Source organism: Nothoprocta perdicaria, unplaced genomic scaffold, assembly GCF_003342845.1.
Source record: "Nothoprocta perdicaria isolate Ctin4 unplaced genomic scaffold, notPer1 scaffold_109, whole genome shotgun sequence".
Classification (NCBI taxonomy): domain Eukaryota; kingdom Metazoa; phylum Chordata; class Aves; order Tinamiformes; family Tinamidae; genus Nothoprocta; species Nothoprocta perdicaria.
In genome coordinates, this window is record NW_020454194.1 from 1,691,194 (window position 1) to 1,716,670 (window position 25,477).

Below are 25,477 nucleotides of genomic sequence, written 5' to 3' on the forward strand. Positions count from 1 at the left end.
CTGCCAACCCTGCTCCTGGAATTAGACATGGAAACAGGAGCTGCAACACTGCCATGCTCCTCAGGCCTAGCAGTGTATTTCTGGAAGGTGGTAGGGATGGAGAAAAACTAACAGAAGTTAACCAGATACTCATGTAAAAAGCATATGACTGGTGAAACAGCTCTGCTTGGTTTGAACCTTGAGATTTTTGTGTTCCACAATCACTGAAACAGCTGCCATAGTGCTCCTGAACAGACTCATGAAGGTATTTAGAGCAAACGGTGGGAAGCCACCACTAAGTTCTGTGAGCAAAAAGGAAGGCTCAGAGGCCCTTACTCATATTCTCTGTCTCCATCACATCACTCGCAGAAGCAAATGGCAGTCTGCATATCTCCTATTTTGAATAATTTAACGCACTTAATTCACGTGAACAAAGACCAGGATTGTAATTTTAGGTTATTTCTAACTGAATGTTCCTCTATTGAGCAAAATTATAACTGTCCATGACTTACCTAAGCTCTTAATCTTACTTGTTATTTTTGTACATATACCATCTCACCTTTCATATAAAAAAATACACATTTGCCCTGAGTATCTTTCATATAAAAAAACAGACATTTGCACTGAGTATCTTTTTGCTGGGTCAGTTTGTTAAAAAATATTTCCAGCACTACAGAGAACAAAACCACAGCTGCTCAAAAGGGTGGATGTGTTTAACAATTGCAGCAGAAAAACCCTTCTCTCCTGGTTAGTTTAAAGCTCCATTAATCTTAATGCAAAACAAAACAGTTTCCTCTAACAGCGAGATTCTTGACCTTGAGCTGTTCCGGTGCCGGAGCAGGGGGCTGGGGTAGCAGGGACACGGACCAAGCACCACTGAGAGCTGCAGGACGAAAACATACAGAATAACCAGCAAAAAGGCAGGAGGGAAAAAAAGTCAGCTCTGTGAAAACCCATCTCCCCTGCTGCTATGGAAGCCAGGCCGGTGTCACCCTCCTTATGCTTCACCCTCAAAACACTGTTGTTACTCATTTTCACATCAAGTTTAAAGGATGAATAATGGCCAAGGTAACCCAGAGAAGACCAACCATGTACGGGCGAACGGCCTCCGCGTTCCCCGTCTCGGCACTGACCCATGTCATTAGCCAGGAGAACAGTTACCAAGAAAACTTGCAAATCAAATCCAGGCTACTAGGGAGCTTTATTTACAGTGAGAAAAAATAAGAGCTCCAGATGTTTTCTTTATAGACACTAAATATGTTTCCTATTTAAATTCTTCAATTTTCTTGATTCAACACAGATTGCCTCAAAACATATGTTTACTACATTAATCCAACTCAGACTAACTACAAAATAAGGGCATTAAATTTAAAAATATTCTTAGCAGTCAACATTTGCAGGGCTTCCTACATACAGCTTTTACCCTCCCCTACCCACTCCTTTTCCATTACTCTACCTGTTTACATTACTGAACAAATGCTTAGCACAGTAGAGTCAGGAGAGTAAAAACTGTTCTTGTTACCAGGGAATTACTATGGAAGTGACAGACCCAGGTGGCAGAATTAACTTGAGCCCTCTCTAAAATGGCATTAAACTGGCTGTGATTTATGTTAACACTTTAGACTGCATTAAACATGGTTTTCCCACTGCATTTGCGAGGAGCAAATTTAATCATCCACTACTTAATATTTGCCCAGCATGTGGTTAAGAAGACAGTGTGCACTATTTTCTGCACCAGGATTTCCAGCTCTCACACACAAGCACCACCGCACCCAAAAGAACCGAGTCCCTTAGTCAGCTTTTAGTTGAAGCTACTGCTAGAGATGGGCTCTAAGTGGAGTAAATAATGGCAAATTCTTGGAAATCAGAGCTTACAAAAGCTTGAGGCCTTCTCTTGCGGAATTTTAACTGGACTAAGGTCAGGATTCCCATTTGACGTTCCCATTTGAGGGAGCTTTTGATTTAGTCACAGGCACCAAAGCAAAGCTGCCATTGGGATTGTTTATACAAGTCAGGTTTTCTTCTGCAGCACTAGAGGTTCTCTGAAGGCCCACTTGCTGTCTTGGTGAAAGCAAGACTTTCTCATGAGATGAAGGAATGTTTCTGACCACCTTCTGCGTTGACTCAGAGGCACGTTGACCAAAGCCATGTTTACCATGCACTTCCACATTGTTTCAGATCCTATACCAAGTGCTCATTACCTCAGTAAGAAAACTTATGTGGTTCTTTTAAAGCTCAAAAAAAATGTTATTCTTAACAACTCGTTAATTAATCAGCAATAGTGATGCAACCAAACTGACAGACCTAGCTTTATATACAACTGCCACCAGTTACTTCAGTGCTAAAACCCAAGGTAATTCCTGACACGCACAGGAGGGACAGCCTTAAGATCTCCTCATTTTATGGAGAAGCTGTGCAGCCTTGGTACAGCTTTCTGTGAACCTGAGCCCATTTGGGTATATATATCTTTCTTCAAAAGACTTTCCTCAAGACAAGTCATGTGTATAAAGCCTGTTGATCCAAACTCGAGAGGTGGTGACTGTCACCAACACTTCATGCTACGTAATTCGTTAACCAGGTGGCCGCCTCCATCTCCCTCTGCCTCCATCTCCGTTGCCCTGGGCCCAGGGAAGCCGCAGCACCCGAGGGAGCTGGGCGCGCGCCGCAGGCGGGCCAGCCCCAACGACGTCCACCCACGGAGGCTCAAGCTTTACACTTACCCTGGTACGCACCCAAACACATTAAAGAGCCTAAGACGTTGAACATGAGAAGCAAACCAAACACCCACAAAATACAAACTCTATGATTTTGGACCAACCTTCCTGCAATCACAGAGGAATGTTTCCTTTGGCTGCTGTTACGTTCACTTGCATTTATTTATACAGAGGGGTGGGGAAAAAAACCCACACAATGTTTTCTTACCTTTTCTTTCTAGTTGTCTACACATTGTCCAAAATGGTAGAATAGTAAAGCTGGAAACTAGACTTCTGTTTTTGACTGATCCAGTAGGCAGCAAAATACTGATAACAGGATCTCTCATATAACAGAGAGGGTCCATGAACTACAAAATTCCTAGTTTCCTTTGCAAAAAGCTTCCATCCAAACAAAAGGAAAAAAAAATCAAAAGATATTGCTTTTACAAGGACTCTTTTATGATGATCTAATTTATAACAACAACAGAGATGAGGACTCTGTTCTTTCTTTGAAGGTACGGAAGCCTGTACTTAGGAAGTATCACTGCAGGAAGGGCTCAAAAAACAGAGACCCTGGATAGGTCAGTCTTTACTCTCCAGAACAAACCATAGGCACAAACATCTTCTAATTTTTACTAATGCAATATAAAGAGCTTTGTCGGGCCTATACTTGGAAGAGACCCAGAAATATCAAACAGAAACTGAACAACCCTCAAAATAACGTTTTTGCTTTGCCCGCCCCTCTGCATTTTATTTCCAGTTTCATTATGCTGATATTATCTGCTAACACTTAGATTCCCCCAAGCCAACTGGACAGAGAGGCGCCCGCCAGCACCTCCGTGCCTGAGAGCAGCTCCCTGGGCGTCCATATCTTCCAAACCCGCCTGGATGCCGCCCTGTGCCCCGTGCTCTGGGTGTCCCTGCTGGAGCAGGGGGGTTGGACTAGATGATCTCTAGAGGCCTCTTCCAACCTCAACCCTCTTGTGATTCTGTGAGGCAATCATAAAGGAGATGGCAAAGGAAGCCTCAGTCCTCATCTGAGGCTCCTCTGCCAAAATGAAATTCCACTAAGAGAAGAGTTTTCTTAGAAGAGATCATGTGAGCAGGAGCTGGTCCCATGGGTAAAACACAGCAGAACCTTATGTGCCTTGAGTTTCCAACAATCTCAATTTTGGCACAAATTACCTTCAAAAATAATCTTTATCCAAAGACCTGTCATTTCCGAAAGTCCACTCACAACACAGAACTTCTCCTGAAGGGAAAGGGAACAAAATTTTATCTAGGATTTTAATGGAAAACAAAAGACACAGCTTCCTAGAAACCTGACCAAAGCAAAAGCCGTCCACACCTGCGTGTTGCTAGAGAAGTCAACTATATTGCCTAAGCACTCAGAGAAATGGCACAAAACTCATGGGTAAGGATACATCAATGGACAAGGAAAGGAGAAAATACTGAAAAAAATCCACAAAGCATTATTAATTTATGGTTTTAGGCTCAGTGTCCCTCAAACAGCAAGTCTCAAAGACAGAAGGAGAACTGGAAAAAAAAAGCCCGTAAGAATCATGGGACAGGACTGTTCAGTAAATGCAGGTTGGGATGTGCTGAACAGGAACACAATGAATAAGACTTTCTTATTTGAGAACTAGCTGCCTGCCTAGGGAGAAATCAGGCCCAACTATCTGATTAAGCAATTATTTAATAATCACTTAATAATTTACAGTAAAATCTGGGATGTGCAAGACCACACACACACACACACCCCAAAGAAAGGTATGTTCAACTTCTGCTGGTAATTATCCCCCACTGGAAAACAGGATCAAGTTCTTCCATTATAAACAGTACAGGAGCACTGTGGAATGAAAAATACAGCTGCTCGTTCAAACTGCTTTGACCAGGTGTCTCTGAAATCAAGCACATCACTCACACTGCAAGCCAGGTTTTATTTCAAGTAATCATTTACAGAGCAATAGTATCACACAGCTTTATTTCGTACACAGTTTTTCCTGCTAGCTTAAAATCACAATGCTGCCATTCTCAAGAATGTTAAGATTTGAACTAGAAATATTAAGCGAGCAAAAAAGGAAGCTCTTGATTTGATCTGGGAAGCCAAGATCAGTGATTTGAAGCTGTAGTCACTAACTCTGCAGATCCCGAGGAGCAATGAATGTAAAACACGCAGGTACGGAACAAGAAGCTCATTTGATATTAAAAGTTAAGTGAAACAATCTGTAAAACCTTCAAGGAAAAAGCAGTGTTTCAGAGAAAATCAGCAAAATTCACCTGTATGGCAGTGGCTTGTTAAAAAAAGAATAAGTAGGACAGTCACAAACTGAAGCAGCAGCAAGAGGGAAGAAGATAAACCTGCAACAAATCAAAACCTGACTGTTTTAAAAGCACTGATAGATTAGCACACCCCAGCCTGGAGAGCAGAGCCCCTCATTCAGAGCAACCTTGCACACACAACACGAAGGCAGCCCAAGGAATTCATGTCCTCAGCAAGTGTCCCAAGAAACTGAGGAAAGCAGAGGACTGCTGTAGTTTCTACCAACCTATGCCCTACTGTGGAGATGGCAGCAGTACACCCAGCAAACTGCCTGATTCCTGGTGGCTTCTGTCTCATAGTTACACTGCAGCTCTTCAAAGGACTCAAAATGAAGAAGAATTTACCCAAGCAATACACAATACACTTTTTTTTTACTTCCTTCAAAAAATATTTGACAGTGTTTAATACAAAAAAACTGTTTCGGAAAGTAAGCTCTTATAGAGTAAGAAAAAAGTTTTCTCATGAACGCCCAGTTAAAAGAAAACAAAAGAAAAAACCTAAACACCCACCATAAACACAAAGCTACAGACAAGCAAATTTGAGCTTACCCGATACCTTTATCGTGACAGTACTCTAAAAATTAATGCACAGGGCATTATTTACATTATTATGGCAGCACACTGAATTAATGCTTAGTACTCAGCAGCAGAGAGGAAAGTAAACAGAATGTCTGAAATTATTAGAAAGGGAATGGTTCTCCCTTCCTGTTCACAAATTATGGTAGTTTCAATCCCCTATGTTGTCATAAACTGAATATTTAACACAATTCCTGTCATGCTACCCCCAAAAGAATCCAGCAGAATTTATATATTCTGTAATTACATTATAAATGTAATAGATAATAAATTATATAAATGTAAAGGAGAAGAACAACAGAGGTTGTTCTTCAGAGATTTGGACTGATATTTACATGTAGAGAATTTAAACAGGACAATAGAATTGAGCTGAGAAAAGACATGGAAAGGAGAGCTATTTAATACAGTGTACTAGTGCTGCAATACATGGATCTGTATTTTGTACTAACACGCAAACACCATATAGAGATGGTCAGTCAATATTTGCCAGAAATATAATAAAACAAAAGCTGACAACTATGTAAAATGCTACCTTTTTAAAATATCGGATATGCAAGACACTGCTAACGAATAATATGGAAAGCAAATGCAGAATAGAGCCAAGTAAAAAGACTTTGTTTTGGTTGATCAATCCTACCCTGGATTTGCTGGTTGACTTATAAATACAAAGGGTCTAGACACTCTTAAATCGCTAAATACCATGTATGGTGTAGGGGGGAAGGCAGAGGGGAAACAACTATTTTAAAAGTATACTGTGCTTCTCCTGCTCCTTCGAACCAATTCTTAATTATTAACTACCAGCTAGTTCCAAGAAATAGGAAATTGGGACAAAGTCTGACAAAGGTCCTCAATACCTCCTCAGTACCAAGGACCTGACTCCTCAGACAGCAAACAGACAGCCTGGTGATGCAGCAGTAGGAAATCCATCCATGAAGCAAAGAGCAGATGAGATTGCCTACAGAGCAGCTACTATAAACACATAAGATGAGCGAGTTGAGACTAATAACAATTTCTTCTCTTTAGATTTTAAAGTGACAATATTGTCAACAATTACAGGTAAAGCATTTTTTAAAGCAGATGAATGTTCATGCTGTCCCTAAGAGCCACTGTGACAGTCAGTAATAACAAATGTTGTTTGCAATTGAGTGGACAAATTTTCAGAAACAGCACTAGAAGGCTGCATCCACACAGCTAATATTCACAGACAGGCTATTCCAGAGAAGGGCAGAGGAGAAACTATTAAAAAGCCCTGACTCCAGGAACTGGTACATTTATGGAAGGATACACAGACACCCAATGATAAAGTGAAAGAAATATAGATGATTTGGTTATTCTCTAAAAGTCTTCCCCACTTTATGATATTATTTAGACTATAAGATTCATGACAAATTTTCCTACAGTGCACGAAGATTATTAGGAGCTTTGTTAAATGCCAAAATTTTTGTTAAATGCAAGTGATAGATTATGATGCAAAACTGTATCACTACTTATTGTATTTATAAAGAAAGGATACTTACTGGTTTAAAAGCATGACTAGTTTATCAGGCTCTGCTTTGGGCTGCATATTCACCAGTGATATCTGTTATCATTTATGAAATAAAAAGATTCAGGCTGAGAATTTTAAAGCTGCATGAGGAAACTGGTATCTAATCCTTAAATAAGTCTAATAAATACTCAGCTTTATAAAAGCTTAAAATACTATGGCCGAATCCTGACCAAATAAAGTTCTTCCAGTCACATCAATTTATGATCAACTAAAAATAGTTAGTGTAGGCTTTCATTTTACCTGCTATTATTCCATAAATGCTCACCTAAACAAAATAAACAGGAACCTTTTAGAGCAACTTTAATTGAAATTAGTGCCCTCCATTTATCCAACAGGTAAATTATCCCCTGTGAAGCACAAGGATATGTACATTTCACGCTAAAACAGTAGTTCCCCAAAAATGTATGAAATTTAAAACATGAAATAAAACCACTCACATTATTTGAATAGGATATAATGCTCTGAGAATACAGGGAAATCTTCCTGCAATGACCATTACACAGAGACTACTGAAAGTCAAGTAAAACGCCTAGTGCTTGATGGAATCTTTGACTGGCAAGATGGAGATTTTCTCCCTCATCGGTACGATGCCCTTTATACCATTAAGGTTTCTAACCTACATGTGAAGAGCTTATCACTTGTGCAAATGCATTAGTCCCATTCATTTCCTGCAGATCTTTCTCTCTGGAGCTACAAAGCAGCACAAAACAACACACAGCGCCACATCTCCCATGCTCGCGGGGCTGTGAAGCTGACTCCAGTATTACTCAAGGAAGGGTCAAGGTCAACAGGCTTAAGCTTTAATTCTCCTATTTAGTTTATGATCTAAACAGGCTACCTATAGAAGCGGAGGAGCTACATCTTGTTTTGCTAAAGGGAAGCAGCTTTCCCATCTCCAGAGAACATGTGCTGCGTCCACATTTTACTGCTAGATGACCATCTTCCCAAAGAGCAACCGGGATGCTGCTCAGTTCATCGTGCATCTTCCATTTCTTATTAAAAGGGGAGTCATGGTTAGTGGAGAGAGTCACTGGTCGCACAAGTGTCCAAACCCCACGAGCTGCTGACTCCAGTGCCCTCCTTGCAGGCAGACTAAGTGTAAAGCTTGCAGGCTACTGGCCTGGGGCATTACACTATGCATGACACGTAGATCCAGGGGCAATAACCTGCCTCTCTTCTCACTGCAAAAACGTGAAGACCTCAATGTGTCCTGAGGGTAGCGAACCTGGACACCAACTCTTCTCAGCCAGCAACATCACTGGACAGTGCAAGTTACCACGTTGCAGGGGCTTCCACATGGTGCTTGGCCATTTTGCCCAAGCGACAGTAACTGCTCAGCCTGGCTAAAGTCAGAGAAGTGGTTATGCTGCCCAACAACACTAACAAATACAGGGCTCTAGGATATCTTCTACTTAGAATACATTCTGCTGGCAGTAAACACAGATAATGTTTGACATTAAATTACAGGAACCAGAAGAACCAGATCCAATTTTCCAAAAAATGCGTCACTTCTACGGTACAGGTAGTCAGTTGGTACCTGGTGAGTCAGTTGGTCCAAGGTGAGCTTGCTGAGCTCACCTCTGAGCAACACACAACACCTTAGTGCACTGGTATTAGGTCTGCTTCGGATATTTCATCCTATCTCCATGTCACTACTTGCAGTATCTTCTTAGCTGAACTGCTCAGCTGCCAACATGCTGCAAGGAGTAAAATAAAGCTGTTCCACAGCTAAAAACAGACTCAGGCACGCTTCGTACAATAAAGCTGTTCCACAGCTAAAAACAGACTCAGGGGCACTTCATACAACCTCATTCTTCCTGACACTCTTCTGTTGTTCTCAGCAAGGAAGGAGTATTTCGACTTTTTTCAAGCACAAACAAATCAGTAAGACCACCACAGTAAGAACCTCTGTGACTGATAGAGGTTTTTAGGCAGACAAAGAGATTTGTTTTCAAGCCAAAATTTTTATGGATCTTGATTGGTAAGATGGGCTCTTTGAAAATAAAACGAGTAGATTTAAGGGTTCACTACACTTCAGAAGCAGTTTTAACTCCAAACACTAACGTGGTGCTGAATATAAGGCTGAATCACTGGTGAGAATGGGAAATAATGCAAAATAGAGAAACAAACATTAAGTAGAATTAATGTCAACTGATGTCTAAGGAAACTTAATGATTTTTCTAGCATTCCTGTGGAAATTCTTGTCATTAAAAAGAAAAAAAAAAACATGAAGACTGATGAAAGAAATTCACAGTTTTTACATACCCTAGTACCAAAAGTCATTGGAGTTTAACAGATGAACAAAAACACAACATAGCTTCAGAGTTAGTTCTGATTTCATATCTCATATAAACAATCTTTGGATCATGAGAAAACAGAGGTTCCAAAGCTGTGTTTAACGACCAACAAAACCACATATTTTCATTTCAGGATCCTGCAAACAGATGCAACACCAAATAAAACCAATTTCTTCCTTCACTTAACCTGAACATTATCAGTCAGAACAGTTTCACTATTCTGTTCCTCTCATTATTCAAAGGATTTTACAGATTGCAGGGTCTGCACTCGGCTACCATCACACAATGTCAAACTTTTTGGCTTAGAATTCCAATGTCCACTTGTGTTTTTTCACAATACAAGTATCTGTTAACATTACAGGATTAATGCTTTAGGTATTCCTCTTAAGTTACCTAACTAAGCGTTAGAAATACATGTTTCCTATATGTCTACTTTAAAAACAGTCCATATGAAGTTTCTTCAAACCATCTCCCGACTCTTCAGGGAACATGGATTCCAGCTGACAGGTCTTCTTCATGCAGCGTCATAGAGTTTGGTTTAGGAATTGCTGGGTATATGATTAGGGTACATATTTACCTTCAGCCCTCTCATTTGTTGATATTTGAGGCAGCAATAACTCCTGTCCACATTTTTCTTCCAGCTCCAAGTCCAAGGGCCTAAGGTAGATATTGCAGCACTGTTTCATTTCAGAAGATCTGATTTCTCTGAATTTATGAAAGCAGAAAAGACCCAAGGGCCCTAGTCTAACATCAGTTCTGATCTGCTCTCATTCAGGTACCTTGACGTTGAGCCCAGTAACTTGTTTTATATGAAGCAAGTGCATCTCAGGAAAACATTAAGCAACACAAAGCCTCTTTTGCCTTGGAAGCTTCCTTTTCAGGTTAACAACTATGACATTATTTCAAACACAGCAAGTCTTCATGTGTACTAGATTAAAAACCTGTCATATTTTGGTTATGTGCAGGTGTATATACACTCTAGAGTCAAACTTCTTTTGGTAAAACTAATAGGATGGGTATTATTTCCATTTCTACCAGTAAAATATATTTTCAAAGTGAATAATACGCCTCTTTCCAGCACATAAACATTAGTGAACTTTCAATATCCTCTTCACAAACTGCCATTCTGTGTCAACCACCAGGATAAAAAAAAAGCACCTCCTATTTCTGGTGACTGTCCTCTTGCTTAGAAGATAGGGGGTCCTATTCTCTCTTCTTCACAACAGGGCTGCCTCTTAGATCTCAGATGTTCATCTTTTCATGAGAAGTTGAACCTTGGGACTTCGGCACCAATTCCATGGGCACAAGTTGCACTGCATTAAACAAGTGCTATACCAGGGATACAGCTCACAGACTTCAGTGCTTTAAGATTCAGATCTGGCATTCATAAATTAAAAATTATGAACTTACAGATTTAATTTTAAATACATAATCTTGAAATCTTTGAAGAAATTGGTATTCATTATCACAAATTTGGTCAAGGATCTGGGATTGGCATTCAGGATCTGGGAATGGAGCTAAAACAAAATGCATTTGAAACTCACTTAAAAAACAAAAAACAACCAAACAAAAAAAACTTCATAATTAATTTGTGTTTGTGATTGAATGGAATGTGCCAAAGGTCATAAGGTGCCTCTGCTTTCCTTCTAAAACTGTAAAGTTTGAACAATAGGTGCTCAAGAAGGGAAAATTCCCTTTCAGCCATTAAATAGCATGTTGCTGTAGAAATGTGTACTATTCGTAATTCCTCTCCTGCCTCAATTCATGGCCTAATCAGACAGAGAAGTAAGTCTCTGAATACCTCAAGAAGGAGACCTGTCTTCTGGTTCTTTGCTGCAGGTTAAACATCACCCGGACAACCACCATCAGACACTGCAAAACAGCCACTAACCCAGGCAGATACGACCCTCCTCAGAAGAGAATCTCAGACAAAGCCAAGCTAAATAAGACAACATCTTGGCTGCACAAGCTGCAGCAGCGCAGAAAGCGGATGTGCTCTGCTGCATACCAATGTTCCAGACCCTTTTCCAGGTCACAGCCTTTTGCATCTACTCTGGCTTTGAACGCAATAAGCAGTTAGATTGATTTCAAACACAACTATATCAATAACAACAACAAAAGCCAAAGCAGTTTTTCCTCTCAGTTCTCCAAATGCTGATCATTATACCAGATATTTCAATACAAACAAGTGCAGGCATCTTTTTGTTGCTTTGATTTCTATATGCCTATTCCCAAGCCATGGCCTGACAAAAAACATTTTCTGTCCTTATCCTACTGCAAGACCCATTTCTTTAACTAACCATCAGTGGTATTTGCCATTTCACTAATCATAAAGTGGTCTGATGCTTCCCATTGCGAGACCGTGTTTTCTGTGAGCGGGTGATGAACATGCCATACGTTAATCAGCTAGGCAGAACGTTTTCTGCCTGCGTGTCAGCCTCAAACCACATTATTTTGTTAAACTCAAAATGACTGATCCAGTTTCAAGAAACAAATGCCTATGTTAAAAAAAAAAAAAAAAAACATTTTGAGGATTTTGATGTTTCCTGCTTCAGTAAAAGGGGTTTATTTGACAGATCCCAGTATGTTCAAACGTCTACATGCTGTTGTAGACATTTGTGTTGCTCAAGTTGCACCTGGGGCTCAGGGAGTCCAAGTCTCAGCTGAGTGCGAGCTCTCTGCTAAGCTCTGCCGAGGTAAGAGCCCTTCACAGGCTTGGGGCCTTAAGCACCAAGCTGGCAAAGGAGGAGGAGGGAGGCTGTGTAAGCAATATAGCTGTACACGGTGAACCCCACTTGGACCTGGGCATGGAAATAACAGAGCAAGAGAAACTGGAAGTTTTGGCTGTTTTCTTCTGTTGAGTGGAGTCCAGAACCACGTAGGTGAGGAGAATAATAAGGAATAAAGGTTCTTAGGCAAGAAAAGGGCAAGACTGGAAGAGGTTAAAAGAAATTCAGAAGGGGCTACAATCAAGTATTGGGAAAAAAATGTAAAGAAAAAGTAGAAGTAAAAAGGGGGAGCAACTACAACACGCTCCCTGCAGAATCTGGAAGCAGTCCCTGAATCCCAACATGCCCTTGGCAGTGGAAAAAGCCTAAACCTAGCGGGCAAAACACCCCATTCCATATTGACCCCAGGAGGGAACAACTGCCTATCCCTGCTCCTGGTGGCAACCGCAGTTCAGCTGATAAAGTTACAATAATGACACTAGCCTGCCACTTCTCTTCCCTGATCTCATCTGCTTTAAAACAATAATAAATGCCAAGCCAGGCAATACATATACCCACACTAAGAAAATACCAAAATTACTGAGGAAATCGCTCCACAGAATCATTTTAGAATTCTGTAAGTAGGATGATGTGGACATTGTGGTATATACGGAGCCTTAACTCGTCTTCCTCACAAGCTCACATGGGAACATTCCAAATTTCACTGCCCACTTGAAGCTTTTTGCTTTCCCAGATCCATTTAGGGGAGACGGGAGATACAGGTCCCGGCCTGAAGACTGCAATTCCATTGGAGTTTTCCAGTGGATGGGAGTGGGGGGAGGAGAGGAAGAGGAGGAAGGACAGGCTGATTTTCATGGCACCAACTTTAATTGTTAATGATTTATAAGTTAGACGCCAGTCTCACTGCTAACAGAGCCAAATGCATCCCTGGAGAATTTTGCTTGGAATGGTCAGTTAACAGCTGAGGTCGAGATAGAGGCAGCTTTCCAATGGCCAGGAAGAAGCTAAAAAGACTGTTACTTCCTAAATTAGCACCAGAGCTAGTACAGAAAGAGTTCAACAAATCTACAGGAAAGCTTTTTGCTCCTTCCAAAATCTAAAGCCATTCAAATAAGAAGCAATCCCTAGCAGTATGAATGGATTAGGTGTTATTAAAAGGTATACAATCAATTATAAATTTCATTCCAAAAGGCTAAACAAAAACTTCTCATAAAAACTTCTCCAGAACAAAACAAAAACAAAACAAAGGAAAAACTAGCTGCAAGGAACTGCAATCAGTAGCTATCAATTATTTCAGAAAATTCCATGCATCAGGACAAGGAGGTACCCACAAGAGATCCAGGCCAGGTTGCAATGTGTTGTTCCTTAAATTAGTGCTGTTTCAGCAGGCGTTCACCTGGACTTTCACATTGGAAGTATTTGCTGTGGTCCAAGATAAAAACGAGCAGAAGCGTCTGCCTGTACCAGGTTGTCAGTAACGAGCAGAGGCCACTTGGTCTCAGAAAGGCAGGAGGGCTGGGTGCACGCGGGGGAGCTACGAAAGGAAGAAAGGGCGCAGCTCCGCACCGGGACTGCTCGTGACAGCAAACCAAGGGGTGCAGGGCTCACCTCCCGCTGTCTGAAACGACTCATGTCCACAGACCCACAGAATGGCTGAGGTTGGAACGGACCTCTAGGGATCATCTAGCTCAACCCCTCTGCTCCAGCAGGGACACCCACAGCATGTGGCACAGGGCGGCATCCAGGTGGGTTTGGAGACCTCCAGAGGAGACTCCACAACCGCCCAGGGCAGCCTGTGCCAGGGCTCTGTCACCCGCACAGTGAAGAAGTTCCTCCTCACCTGGAGATGGAACTGCCTGTGTTTCAACTTCCACCCATTGCCCCTTGTCCTGTCACTGGCCACCACTGAGAAGAGCTTGGCCCCTTCCTCCCTAGAGAGATGGGAGAGATGTCACCCCCCAGACTGACAGCCCCTGCGCATGACGGGTGCCACCTCGGCTACTCTCCCCTCCCTCCGACTCCCCTGGTCAGGCCGCATCGCCCCACACGGAGGCGACCTGGTGACTACAGGCCTGCGCCTGCCGTGCGGGGTGTCAAACCACAAGTCTGGATTTCAACCTCCAGCTTGAAATCGGTCAAGGAAGGGTTGTACAACGCACTGATACAACGTCCTGGAGCAAACAGGAACCGCCAGGTAGTTCTGGTAACGAGCAGATGAAGAAACTACTTTAAGTTCAGCTTCAGTTAGGAAAAACACACACATACATTCCCTTCATCCTACTGAAACTTGTATCCTAGGTTATCTTCTTAAAGATGATGATAAACCATGTTACCTTACCGCCATCAGTCTTTAAGGCACCATGGGTACATTTCTACCAAGGAGATCACGAAGTTTGAAGAAAGTCATGGCTCTTAGAAATCAAAGGAAAGTCAAATGCTCAGCAGAACCATATGTTTTGACTATAAAAATCTGTTTTCTTAGGAAGCTTTATTGTTAGCAAATGTTTCACATCTCCCAGATTGAGATGTCAGGTTGTCCTTTCCCATAAGAAGGCTCTAGCAGGGTGTTTTCCCCCCCCCTCATGGAAGTGCTGACAGACTCTCACCCCATTAGTCTTTCCCACTTTTCAGATGCAGCGAGAGCATCTGTGCACTTTGGGGAGGCAGTGGGGTTTCATTTTGTGAAGCAACATCTAACTGCTCGCTTCAGTACGTTACTTATGAAGGATGTGGAGATACACAAGCAACAAGCCTTGGTTTCTGCTGTGAAGGAGGATTTATTCCTGACCAAACGGCACATTTCTAGCCTTTTTGGAAGGCCGTTTTACATGCTCCTTGGTCTTCCATCTTTGGGGGCATTTGTTTTTCACTGTGAAGACCAGGCAGTTTTCAGCATCACGATACTTCAGCGCTTCTGGCCTCGGGTTTGACACACACATGAGAAACAGACCCTAGCAGGGTTGAGAAACTGTTACTCCTACTCATCCATGGGAAGTGTGGCAAGGAGGCCGTGCAGCCGCGCCAGCCCTCAGGCAAAACAGGCCACGCACTGAACTGGGTCTCCCAATTCCCAGGTCACTCGGAGGCACCGCGTGCCTCCCTACCGGCACTTTCGACTCACCTCCTCCTCTGGCAGATTAGGTCACGGCTGGGATTTTTTTTTAGACGAGGATTTTCTTGATCAGCCAGAAGTCATTCAGTTGAGCAACCCGAGACTTGCCCAAGAGACCTCCCTGCGACCAGATTGAGCAATCCCAGAAACTACCCAGGTGGGAAGGAGCACTGGGAAGTGCCCCAGCCTCCTCCCTGCCCCGCACTGCAGGCCGAGGAGCTGCCAGAACGTGAAGGCTGGAGAAATAACACTTACTTTACAACATATCATCGGAATTTAAGTCTTATAAACTGGGGGAGGGAGGGAAGGGGCAAAATAAAGGATTTTTCCTCTTTTTCAAAACATGAAAAAGGAAAAAAAAGAAAAAAAAAAGAAAGGAAATACACATTCTTGCACATACTAGAAATACAGTTTAAAAAAGGGGGAAACTTTTACCATATAGCTTTAAAATTGGCCCTAGCAATTTTGAAAAAGTAGAAATAACTAAGTGGTATCAGAACAGCACTTAAGATGGTAAATAAATACTAGATTCTTTTCCAGCCTTGCAAGAAGACATTGACTTTTTATTTTACAGCAGCCTTTATGTTTAGAAATAAATACACTGAAGTACTGTTATGTAAGAAATAGGCTATCAAGTATTTAAATTAAATCCTAATTTTGAAAGTATATCTCTAAAATCTAGTCTTCATGCTTAACAAAGACACAAGGCTTAACGTTTTACCTGAGTTTATGTCTTTCCATATGTAAACATGTAAAACAAAATACCTTATATCAATAGGAAACACTTTTTTTTTTTAATTGAAATGAATGACTGTGAAAAGGATGCTTTCTTACTCCTTACCAAAAAAAAGGCAACGATATTTGTCTCATATGAAAATATAATGTTCTCCTTTTATCCAACTATCTTTCTTAATTTAGATAGAGATGTATAGAGAAAAAAAGTTATTTACCATAATATATCTTTTTTCACTCTTCAGAATCTACGTATTCATCAGGAGTTGGAGCGTTGGTTGGATCAGACCTCGGCCAGCTACACACCCATGAGCCCATTTTTGCATCTCATTTGTTTAAGAAAATTAACCGTGATGACTAACTGATACTGTGTAGGAAGCATTTCACTTCCTCCAGCATGAAATCATGTTCCTATAACACAATCTCAAAGGATTGATTGATTACGTTTTACTGACTATGTGCAGCTTCCAAATAAAATATTGTGAACCCTCGCCCCCCCAGCAGTAACATTTTAAAGTATTCCCTGAACCAGCATCAGAGGTTTGATTCCTCAAGGATGCTGCATAGGTTTATATGTATTTGGGAAGGTGTGAGATGCTGCCTTGCTCCGTGGATTAAGCCTGTCACGGCAGAAGCACCAGGGGTGCTGCACCTGCACCACAGCAAAGCTCGGTTCAGCCTCACGCTCTCCCAAATCCATGGGAGGAAGCTACCTCTACCATTTCCACCAAACTAAACATCCCGCTGTGCTAAGTGATATATGAACACACAGGGGAACCCCACTTGGGTGCAGAGCTCCAAACCACGGGGACAAAAGCAGCCTAAGCCTTGGAAACAGGTTGAGGGAGCGGCCAGGAGCCCAAGCGCTTTGCTGTGGTGCCCAGAAAGCAGCAGACAGGGCGGCTGCCACCCACAGCAGGGGCACTGCCTCCCAATCCAGCATTTCCTTGGAGAAGTGCTTGCAAGGAGGGGTGGAATCACTGAAATCCCACTGCTGTCGCCCAAGGGGGGCAGCCGGGAGCTCTCGGCCACCTCAGCAGAGATCCTGCATTCTCCATTCCCAACCCTTAGTCACTGAGATTGAGTCTTTGCCCTTCCTACTGCCTTTGGACAAGGGGTTGCTCTGCCCAATTCAAAATGCACTGGAGGGTGTACCTGCAATTCCTTAGAAACTATGTATCCGAGAAACACGACAACATGTTTCCTTCCCCAAACATCAGAGTTGATGCATGCTGGTAAATAGATAAAAGAATTTAAATAATTCCGAAAAAGTTTAAAATGGAGAGAGAGACTGGTGGGGGAGGGAAAGCTGGGCTGAAAGCAGAGGGAAGGGCTTATTTTCAAAACGGGAAAAGGAGAAATACAGTAACATCAGGTGTGGAGCCTGCCCCTCCACGGCAATGCCATTAAGCACCTTGCTGAACAGCCTGAAGCTTCCCATCGATTTTGCCGTTCCATCAGGATTCAGAAGGACTCGGAACAACCAGCGCCTGCACAGCCTCAAGCGCTCTGCTCCACGGGTTCTCACTTCACTTCTTTATGTTTCTCTTTTTTCTTGTAAAGGGCTATTCTGTTCTTTACAAGGCAACCTAAGGACTGTGTACCTGGTAAGCTGTGCAATTTCTCAAAGTCATAACTCGTGGCATTTATTAAACAGCAGGTCACTCTCTTCTGGGGAGCCCGGCAATCCACTGTGACCTTCAGCTCCATGTAAAGGCCACTGAAAAGGTCCCTCAATTACCTTTTACATTCCAGAAACCATCCCCAGGACCTGCCCCGCGCTACCAAGCACGTTCTGAATTCATTCGACACGGAGCACGGATACTGTGTTCATTTACACGAGGTTGGGAGGGGAAGGGACCTCTCTCCCAGCTTTGCAAACACTCTCCTTGGTAGGTGATGACCCTCACCCGATTAGGTTGATAAATCAAATCTTGCAACATGCAGAAACGATGAGAAGAATGAAGAATTTTCCAACAGTTTTAGCTCAAGTCACATATGCTGCAAATAAATTGACATTAGTCTTGCTTGAAAATATTTCAATCCACTTTAGGTAGCCAGTGCAGGCACCTATGTACCTCTCAGGTTTCTTCAGCCTCTTCCACAGCTGGCAGCCATCAGTAGGGACCTCCCAAAAGCACCCAGGAGCACCCAAGTTGTGTCTAATTTAAGCACTACCATCACTTTCCAGAGCTATTCTACTTCTGCTAGACATTAAACTTAAACCTGCCACCAGCAGTTGGCTGCTTTGCAAAGTACATCTAAAAGATACAAGCATCCTCCAAGTAAACGGCATTTTCAGAAAGCCTCTCCATGTAAAAGCTGGTAATACTTCAAATCATAGAGCTTTTGCCAGCTCTTTAAAGCCAAGTGCATTCAGTTGTCCGCTGTGTAAACCTTAACATCTGGTTTGCTACAGCTTGACAATATTTGCCAAGTTACAGGAAGCACAAAAATTAGAATTACTAACATACATAACCAGAGTGGGAACGTTCTTCTAGAACAAAAACAGTAAGAAAGGCTGCTGCACAACCTTTAGGAAATGAAAAGCACTGTCCCACGTGGAATTAGAAAATGGCCAAATTTTGTTTCTTACTTTAAAGACACACTCACACACAAAAAAAATAGAAAGACTTTCATTGGCTTTTCTTAATACACACACAAAAAACCCACTTGGCCTAAGGCCAAATAAGCTCAACACACTGAAAATGAGGACTAATTTTGCATAGTTTAAAATGTATGGAATCTCAGCATAAACACATCATTTTTTACATATTTCTTCCAAGAAAGGGTTTCCAAGAAACCCTTCAAGCACAATACCACTTAAACATACAGCACAAAAATTCTGTTTAATGGCCAAGACCTGTCTCATTTTTCATTAATGAGAAGAGCCACAGAACTAGATCCATGTACACGTGACGTATGCTCAGTATTGATCCATATGAAGTTTGAACAGAAACAGCTTTCCTCAAGCAGAAGAGCTCAGGAGCTTAGGTGGGTGACATAACATTGGTGTGCTCACTACTGAACAGCTGTTTGCTCTAATCTATTGATGAGCAGGTTTCATATCCCATTTACCTCGATCTTCCCACAGTCCCTTACTTTAACTATGCATTAAGTGGCAGAACACAGTGATTCAAGATCTGCTGGCAAAATATATATGCTTTCCTCAATAGACTACATACGTATCATATGCACAAATACCACATAAATTATCATTCATTTTTCCTCCCTCAAAAAAAAAAAAAAGACAAATTAAAACAAATGAGGTGTTAACTAAGCAATAAAGAGTATTTCTGGCAATCCTCCTGCAATAGCAAAGGGCACCCAGCGGTCTCTTGCTGCTCTTTTATTTTTATGTTAATGCTGTCACTCATTGCCTGTGGTGACGTCCAAAAATCATACTGAAAAGAAGCAACTAACTCCTAACAACAAAGCAAGTTTAAACCATCCTTTAAATAGATCAAATTAATTAGGATTCATACGAGTGAGCAATTTTACCCTTTAAAGCCTATTGCAGTAACTATTCTCACGAAACCCACCAGACTTCACAGACGTGAATGTTTTGGGTTGTGCTCTGTTTTCAACTAGAAATCACGGTAGATCTGATATTCTTTCCCTACGTAGCTATGAGTGGGAAACACAGAGGCAAGGAAAGCCACTGGCAGGCTCCGAAGCTGAAGCATAGTTCTCACAAGGAGGTTTGTTTGGTTTCCAAAGCAGCTTTCCGAAGCCTTCTCGGAATGATCTCCCGACTGTGGAGGCGGTGAGAAAGGTGCCAAGGAGGAGACAGGAGCAGCGTTTCAGTGCTGCGAGCACCCACCTTCTTCAACACGCTCCTCTCAGCCTGCTCCCTGCTCAAGTCATCATTAAACCAACTGGATGCTTCCCAAGCCACGAGCCTTTCCACTCATCCTCTCATTTCAGCTCTGTTTCTCTCTTCAGTTTGTGTTTTGCCGTGTGGCAGCACCCACATGAACCTTCAAACAGAATTTCCACGACCGGTGGCACCTGGGTCCGGCAACCGGACAAAATGCTAACACTACTCAAGCCAGAACTGTCTTTAATGACACTGAAAGGAAAAGGGAAAGAGGAAAAGGGAAAATTAACATAGCTGACAAGGAAAAGAGGATAAACAGCAACGAGTTGCTACCTAATTCCTAGCACAGAAACCTCACTGTCATACACAGATGTTACTTAAGATTAACGTTACCTAAAATTACTATACTATCAAACTTAGTAATACAAAGAAGGAGATAGTCTAACTCAAACCATTTTTCCCCAAACACAGTAAGTCAAAGAAGCCAAAGTTTGAAGAAAAACATTAATGTGATGTCACATGTCCACTACTTCATATCACTGCCTCTGCCTAGAACTGAAGATAGATCTGAAAGAAAAAAGTGCAAGACGGGGAGGACTAGGCTGACATCCTCTTCTTGGGCACAGTAACAGCTCCTAACAGTTTATAAACCAGCTCTTCCCACCGATGACAGCACATTCACCTGGAGGCAGTCGGCAGTCCTCAGGGACTACCACTAAGTGGTGGCTTCGTGGACACCAAGCTCCACACAGAGGCTCGGGATCTGATGAGCAGCTCACCTCAAACAGTCACCTCGAGGCAGCCAAAACCGGGTATGAAACTGTGGTTTTTAGTTACACATACCACCATTAAAGCATTTCTTTTTAAAATATTGCTCCCATGTGCCAGTGCAAATAATTGCTCTTAGGTGTAGCTCTAATGACTGCTTAAATTAAAACAGCAATCGTTTCACTCCTTACTGAAATAAGCTGACGCAGGGAGCTTGGAAAAGTTCTGCAGTCGATCCATACAGGAGCACTGCTTGAAACAACTTCAGCAAGTAGTTGGGGTGAATTACAGCTTGCAGCTAACCACAGGCAGCAGCTCGGAGGCAAGGACAAGGGAAAGAAGAGGAGTAAGAAGGCCAGGTAAGAAAGGCTGCCCCACACTGCCCCTCTGCAACCCAGTACCCCCAGCAGACCCAATTCAGCACTGATTCGGGAGACAAACCCTCTATCTGCTGGATCAGCGCCACAGCTCCGTGCCACAATCCAGGTTTCACTTGGAAACCCTACTGGAATACCAGGCAAGGCCTGCCCCAATTAGCCTGCAGGGAGATCACAGCTAGAGGAGGGAGCTGGAGACCCTTGGAACACTGCTGCTCAAGAGGGATTTATTTAAACAACACATCAATCTTTCTTGAAAAGCACAAAGTATTATTTTCATATTTATTCACATAATAAGGATAATGCTGCTTGTAGAACAACTTTATGGAGTTCTGAAGCATTGTGTTAATGCAGAGAGTGAAACAAGTTGAGCACAGACACCTTCTATCCCATGCTGTGAGTGACACTACAAGTTGTTCCTCTGAGATAAGAGCCATTTTAAAGCAAAAGTAATCAAGATAATGCAGCTATCAGGGATTTTCAGAAGGTTCACACTTGAGCAGCTTGGCTTTTCATTTTCATTACTTCCAATGATCCAGATCACTTAAAAAAAAAAAATCCTTAGCTTGTAAAACAGAACTTCTAATTGAAACCCATGAAGCAGTCATTTCATCTTCTGCTGAAAGATACAAGTTACTAAAAAAGCAAGCCCTTTGTTTTAAGACATGAAATTAGGCAAGAACAAGTTGCCTTTGGGCAATTTTTTGGAATGTCATCACCTACATGTGTAGGGATCAGGAGAAAGGAAAAAGTACCCCTTTTTTCTTTTTTTTTTTTTTTTTTAAATAAGAGGCAAAGATAGTAAGCACTATAATAGCAGTAGGAAATCCTTTTTTCTTCTTCAGTGTTAGTCAGCAGCCCGCTGGCACCCGCGTGGGTGGAGCGAGCTGCACAGCCCCAACTACGCTAGAAGTCCGAGCAAGCCGCGTCACGCTCCGTTCTGCTCTGTGCCTGTCCCGGCCACACTGGGGGGAAAAAAAAGGTTTTAAGAAAAAAAAAAAAAAAATCAAAAACGGCACAGAAGCCCCCAAACTCGTGCGCCACATGAGTGACCTGGGGATTCTGCCGAGGCCGCTTCCTTGCGGACCCCGGATGAGAGCGGGCAGCTCCGTGTCCCGCTCCGTGGCGCGGCCGTGCAGAGCGCGACTCCGGCGGGACTCCAGCTTCCCCTCTCCCTGGCTGCCCGGGAAGCTCCTTTTTGCCCACATTCCTGGGGCTGAACACAAGTTTATCTCCCTGCTGAGGCTCAAGACACACAGGTTCCTCTGCCTTTCTCTCGGCGATTGGTGGCAGTTTGGTAGATCAAAGGACACCGTTAACTTGAGATCAGGTCAATTCGAACAAGAAATTCCCAAGTAGTCTGTGCAACTCTCTCTTGCCCCAGAGCCCCTCCTTCCAAGATAATTGCTGGAAAAACAGTTTGTTTCCTTCTAGCAAGTGAAATATCCACGCAACTAGAGAATATCCACGCAACTGGGGAAACTAACATCGGGGACGTCCACTACAGGGTACATTTACAGTGCTGTAAAATGGACAACATCAGCTTGTTTACTAAAGTCTTTTCAATTACAGTATTTTCAGGTGCTACTTTTCAGACAGCTAAGGCAGCTGTCCCGAATACCCTGTGGAAATCTCGAAAGAGTTAAGGCCCAGACTTCCCTGCATTAACACAGACGTGCAACTTTCTTCAAAGACTGAGCTTCCCTTGGAGCGGGTGCTAAGAAAGGAGACAGGCAGATTTTTAGAAATCCCCCTTAAGCAGCTGCTATCTGAAACTCCATTCACACCTTGTCACATTCCTCTCCTCAAAGAGTGGCACTTAACGTCATAGGTCTCCACTTCCCCCAACAGCCCTGGACTTGAGCAAGACAGACCTCAATATCAAGCTCACCCCTGAGCACCGCTTGAATCCTCACAAGTGGGATTTTTCTGGAGGGTTCACTCCAGCAGAGAGTTTCTTGAACACTAACCAGCCTCCTTGCTGGAAAGGGGCGCAGGATGCACCACCGGAAAAGGAGGAAGTGCGGACATGGACCCAGCGGTGTTGCCTTCTTCTGTGATAGCCTAATGACGGAGCACTTCTGCTCAGGAAGTGAAAGGCTCAAGTTGGGGGCTCTCGTCAAACAAAACGAGATAAACTTCCCATCTCTTTCTATAATCAGGGGCTGTTCTAACCATGCAGCCCCTCTTTCCAGTAGTTTTCCACCACTGAAAGCTGCACAGGAAAAACAAACAAACAAGCAAGGCGGGTGGGCCAAAGCAAAAGGAAGATTTTGTAGTTAAAGGATTGAAGTCCCCAGGATGCAGGAGACAAGTGACAGTCCTTCCTTTCAGAACTGGGTCTTTAAACAGCTGCAAATAAAAACACACTCCAGAACCTCGGAACACATGAAAGGATCCATGTTGTCCCTTCCAGGTCCACATCACTAACCTGGAGAGATCTCCCACCAGCATGGCAGCACGTTTCAAGAGGTATCACGGCTCCACATAATTATTCCTTAGGCAACAGATCCAGCTTAAAAGATTCCCATTCCCAAATACTTCTCTTTATGCACCTCAGCCACATCCTCATGCCACAAATGCTTACTTAATGCACAGGGGACATTACAAACAGGTATCACTGCAAGATCCCTAGAGGTGGCAACGGCCACTACCAGAAAAGAGCCCTACTGGGTTTGGTGCTTGATAGCTAAACAGAGCAGCTCTTTCCCCTTAGCTCCTTCCCCCTTCCCTCAGATGGTCACCGTTTCGCTACCTGGTACTCAAGGATGCTGCTAAGGGGCAGAGAGATGCCCAAGTGCTTTGCAGCGCGCGCGTCTCTTCATGCAGGACGCTTGTCTTGAAAAAGAGCAGCAGCAGCAAAGAGCTCAGGAAAGGATGCTGAGAGAGCTCCCCACTCTGAAAGTTCATAACACAAGAACTTTAAGGGTGGTACAAAAGAATCTGCTGGGCAACGTGCGACGCCACCACCAAGAAATAGAAGACGATGACAATTTCTGGTGTGAGCAGCACACAGTTTGTTGACCCCTGACATTGTTTACGTCCCTCTAAAGTGAGAATTCAGAGCAGCAGACGAGCAGGCATTTCTTTCCCACAGAACTCGAGTGAAACACACTTTGCTAATGCGCCTTTTTTCCCCCCAACTACATATGGATCCATTTTAACTTTTTTTTTTCACGGTGCAACAAGAGCTGCCTTAATAACACAACCAAAACTGTTATTGGGGACAGAGATCCGCATGTCGAAACACTGCCAAATTAATAACGTTTCCTAGCAAACGTGATGTACTTCTACTCACGTCCCATTTGCTGCAAAGGTGTCAGTAGGCAAGGAGATACAAAAAGAAGAGCAGGAAAAAAAACCCAAAACACACACGTATTTGCCCAGGAGCCTCCCCCTCCCCCAGCGCCGGGGCATGGATTTGTCCGCAGCCGCAAGACCTTTTGTTTAAGGAAGAAGGGCGACACAAAAGGTTACCCCGATTATTCCCCACGGGCAGGCTGAACCGCAGCGGGGCAGCGCGGCCCCGGAGCCACGAGGCGCGGCCCCTCCGCGCGGCTCCCCACGGCGCGGCTCCCGTGGGGCGGCCGAGCCCCTCCGCGCCAGCCACCCCCCCAAAGCTGCTCCGGGCTCAGGGGAGAAGGCGGGAGCTCCCGAGCAAACAGAGGATGCTCGGGAGCCGGCGCTGGGCTCGCTCCGCGCTGCGCCCCCTGCTCAAGGGATTCCCCCGGACGGTCACCCAAAACACCAGCGCAGGGGCCGCGAAGCCAGGGCTCGCACAGGGCGCTCGGGGCGCCCCGCGGGCCCCGGCCCCTCGGGGGCTCCGCGGCCGCCCCGCCGGGGCGCAGGTGCCGCCGGCGCCGTCCGCGCCGTCCCGCGCGCCGCGGCCGCGCCGCCAAGACGGGGCCGCGCGGGGCGCCGCGGCCGCCTACCTTGGTGATGATGAGCGGCTCGCCGTGCTCGCGGCCGCCGCGGAGGGTGAAGCCCCAGGGCGCGCCGCCGCTCAGCAGCACCTCCACGAGCCCGCAGCCCTCGGCGGCGCCGCGCCGCCCCGCGTCCTCCATGGCGCCCCGACGGGGCCGCGCCGCTCGCTGCCGGCGCCGCTCGCTAGCGCCGGCCGGCCCGGCCCCACGGGCGGCGGGAGGGCTGCCCCCCTCCTCCGCCTCCTCCTCCTCCGCCTCCTCCTCCTCCTCCCCCAATCCGCCGCATTGTTTCACGCCGCGGAGACGGGGCGGGGGAGGCGGCTCCAACTTGTGGCAACTCGGCGGGGCGGCCGCGAGGGGACGGCCCAGGAGGGGGCGGCCCGGCCCGACCCGGCCCGGCCCGGCCCGGCCTTCGAGGGGCCGCTGCAGCCCGCGCTGCCCTCCCGCTGCCGCAGCGGAGCCCCCGGCGGCGGCGGCGGCCCGGGCACCGCGGCAGCAGCACGAGGAGGAGGAGGAGGAGGGGGAGGAGGAAGGTGGCCCGGCCGCCAGACAAAGGGGCCGGGAGCGCCGGGCTGGGGGGACGGGCGGGAGCTGCGCGGAGCC

General features: G+C 44.5%; 1 protein-coding gene across 1 annotated transcript in view; it reads right to left on the minus strand.

The window, feature by feature from the left end:
• Nucleotides 1-25,015, minus strand: part of SHROOM2 (shroom family member 2) — a 123,208-nt gene extending 98,193 nt beyond the window's left edge. Inside the window, exon 1 of the mRNA XM_026047295.1 lies at nucleotides 24,884-25,015. Within this exon, the coding sequence (XP_025903080.1) occupies nucleotides 24,884-25,015 (132 nt within the window). The remainder of the gene's footprint in view (nucleotides 1-24,883) is intronic.
• Nucleotides 25,016-25,477: the final 462 nt, after the last annotated feature.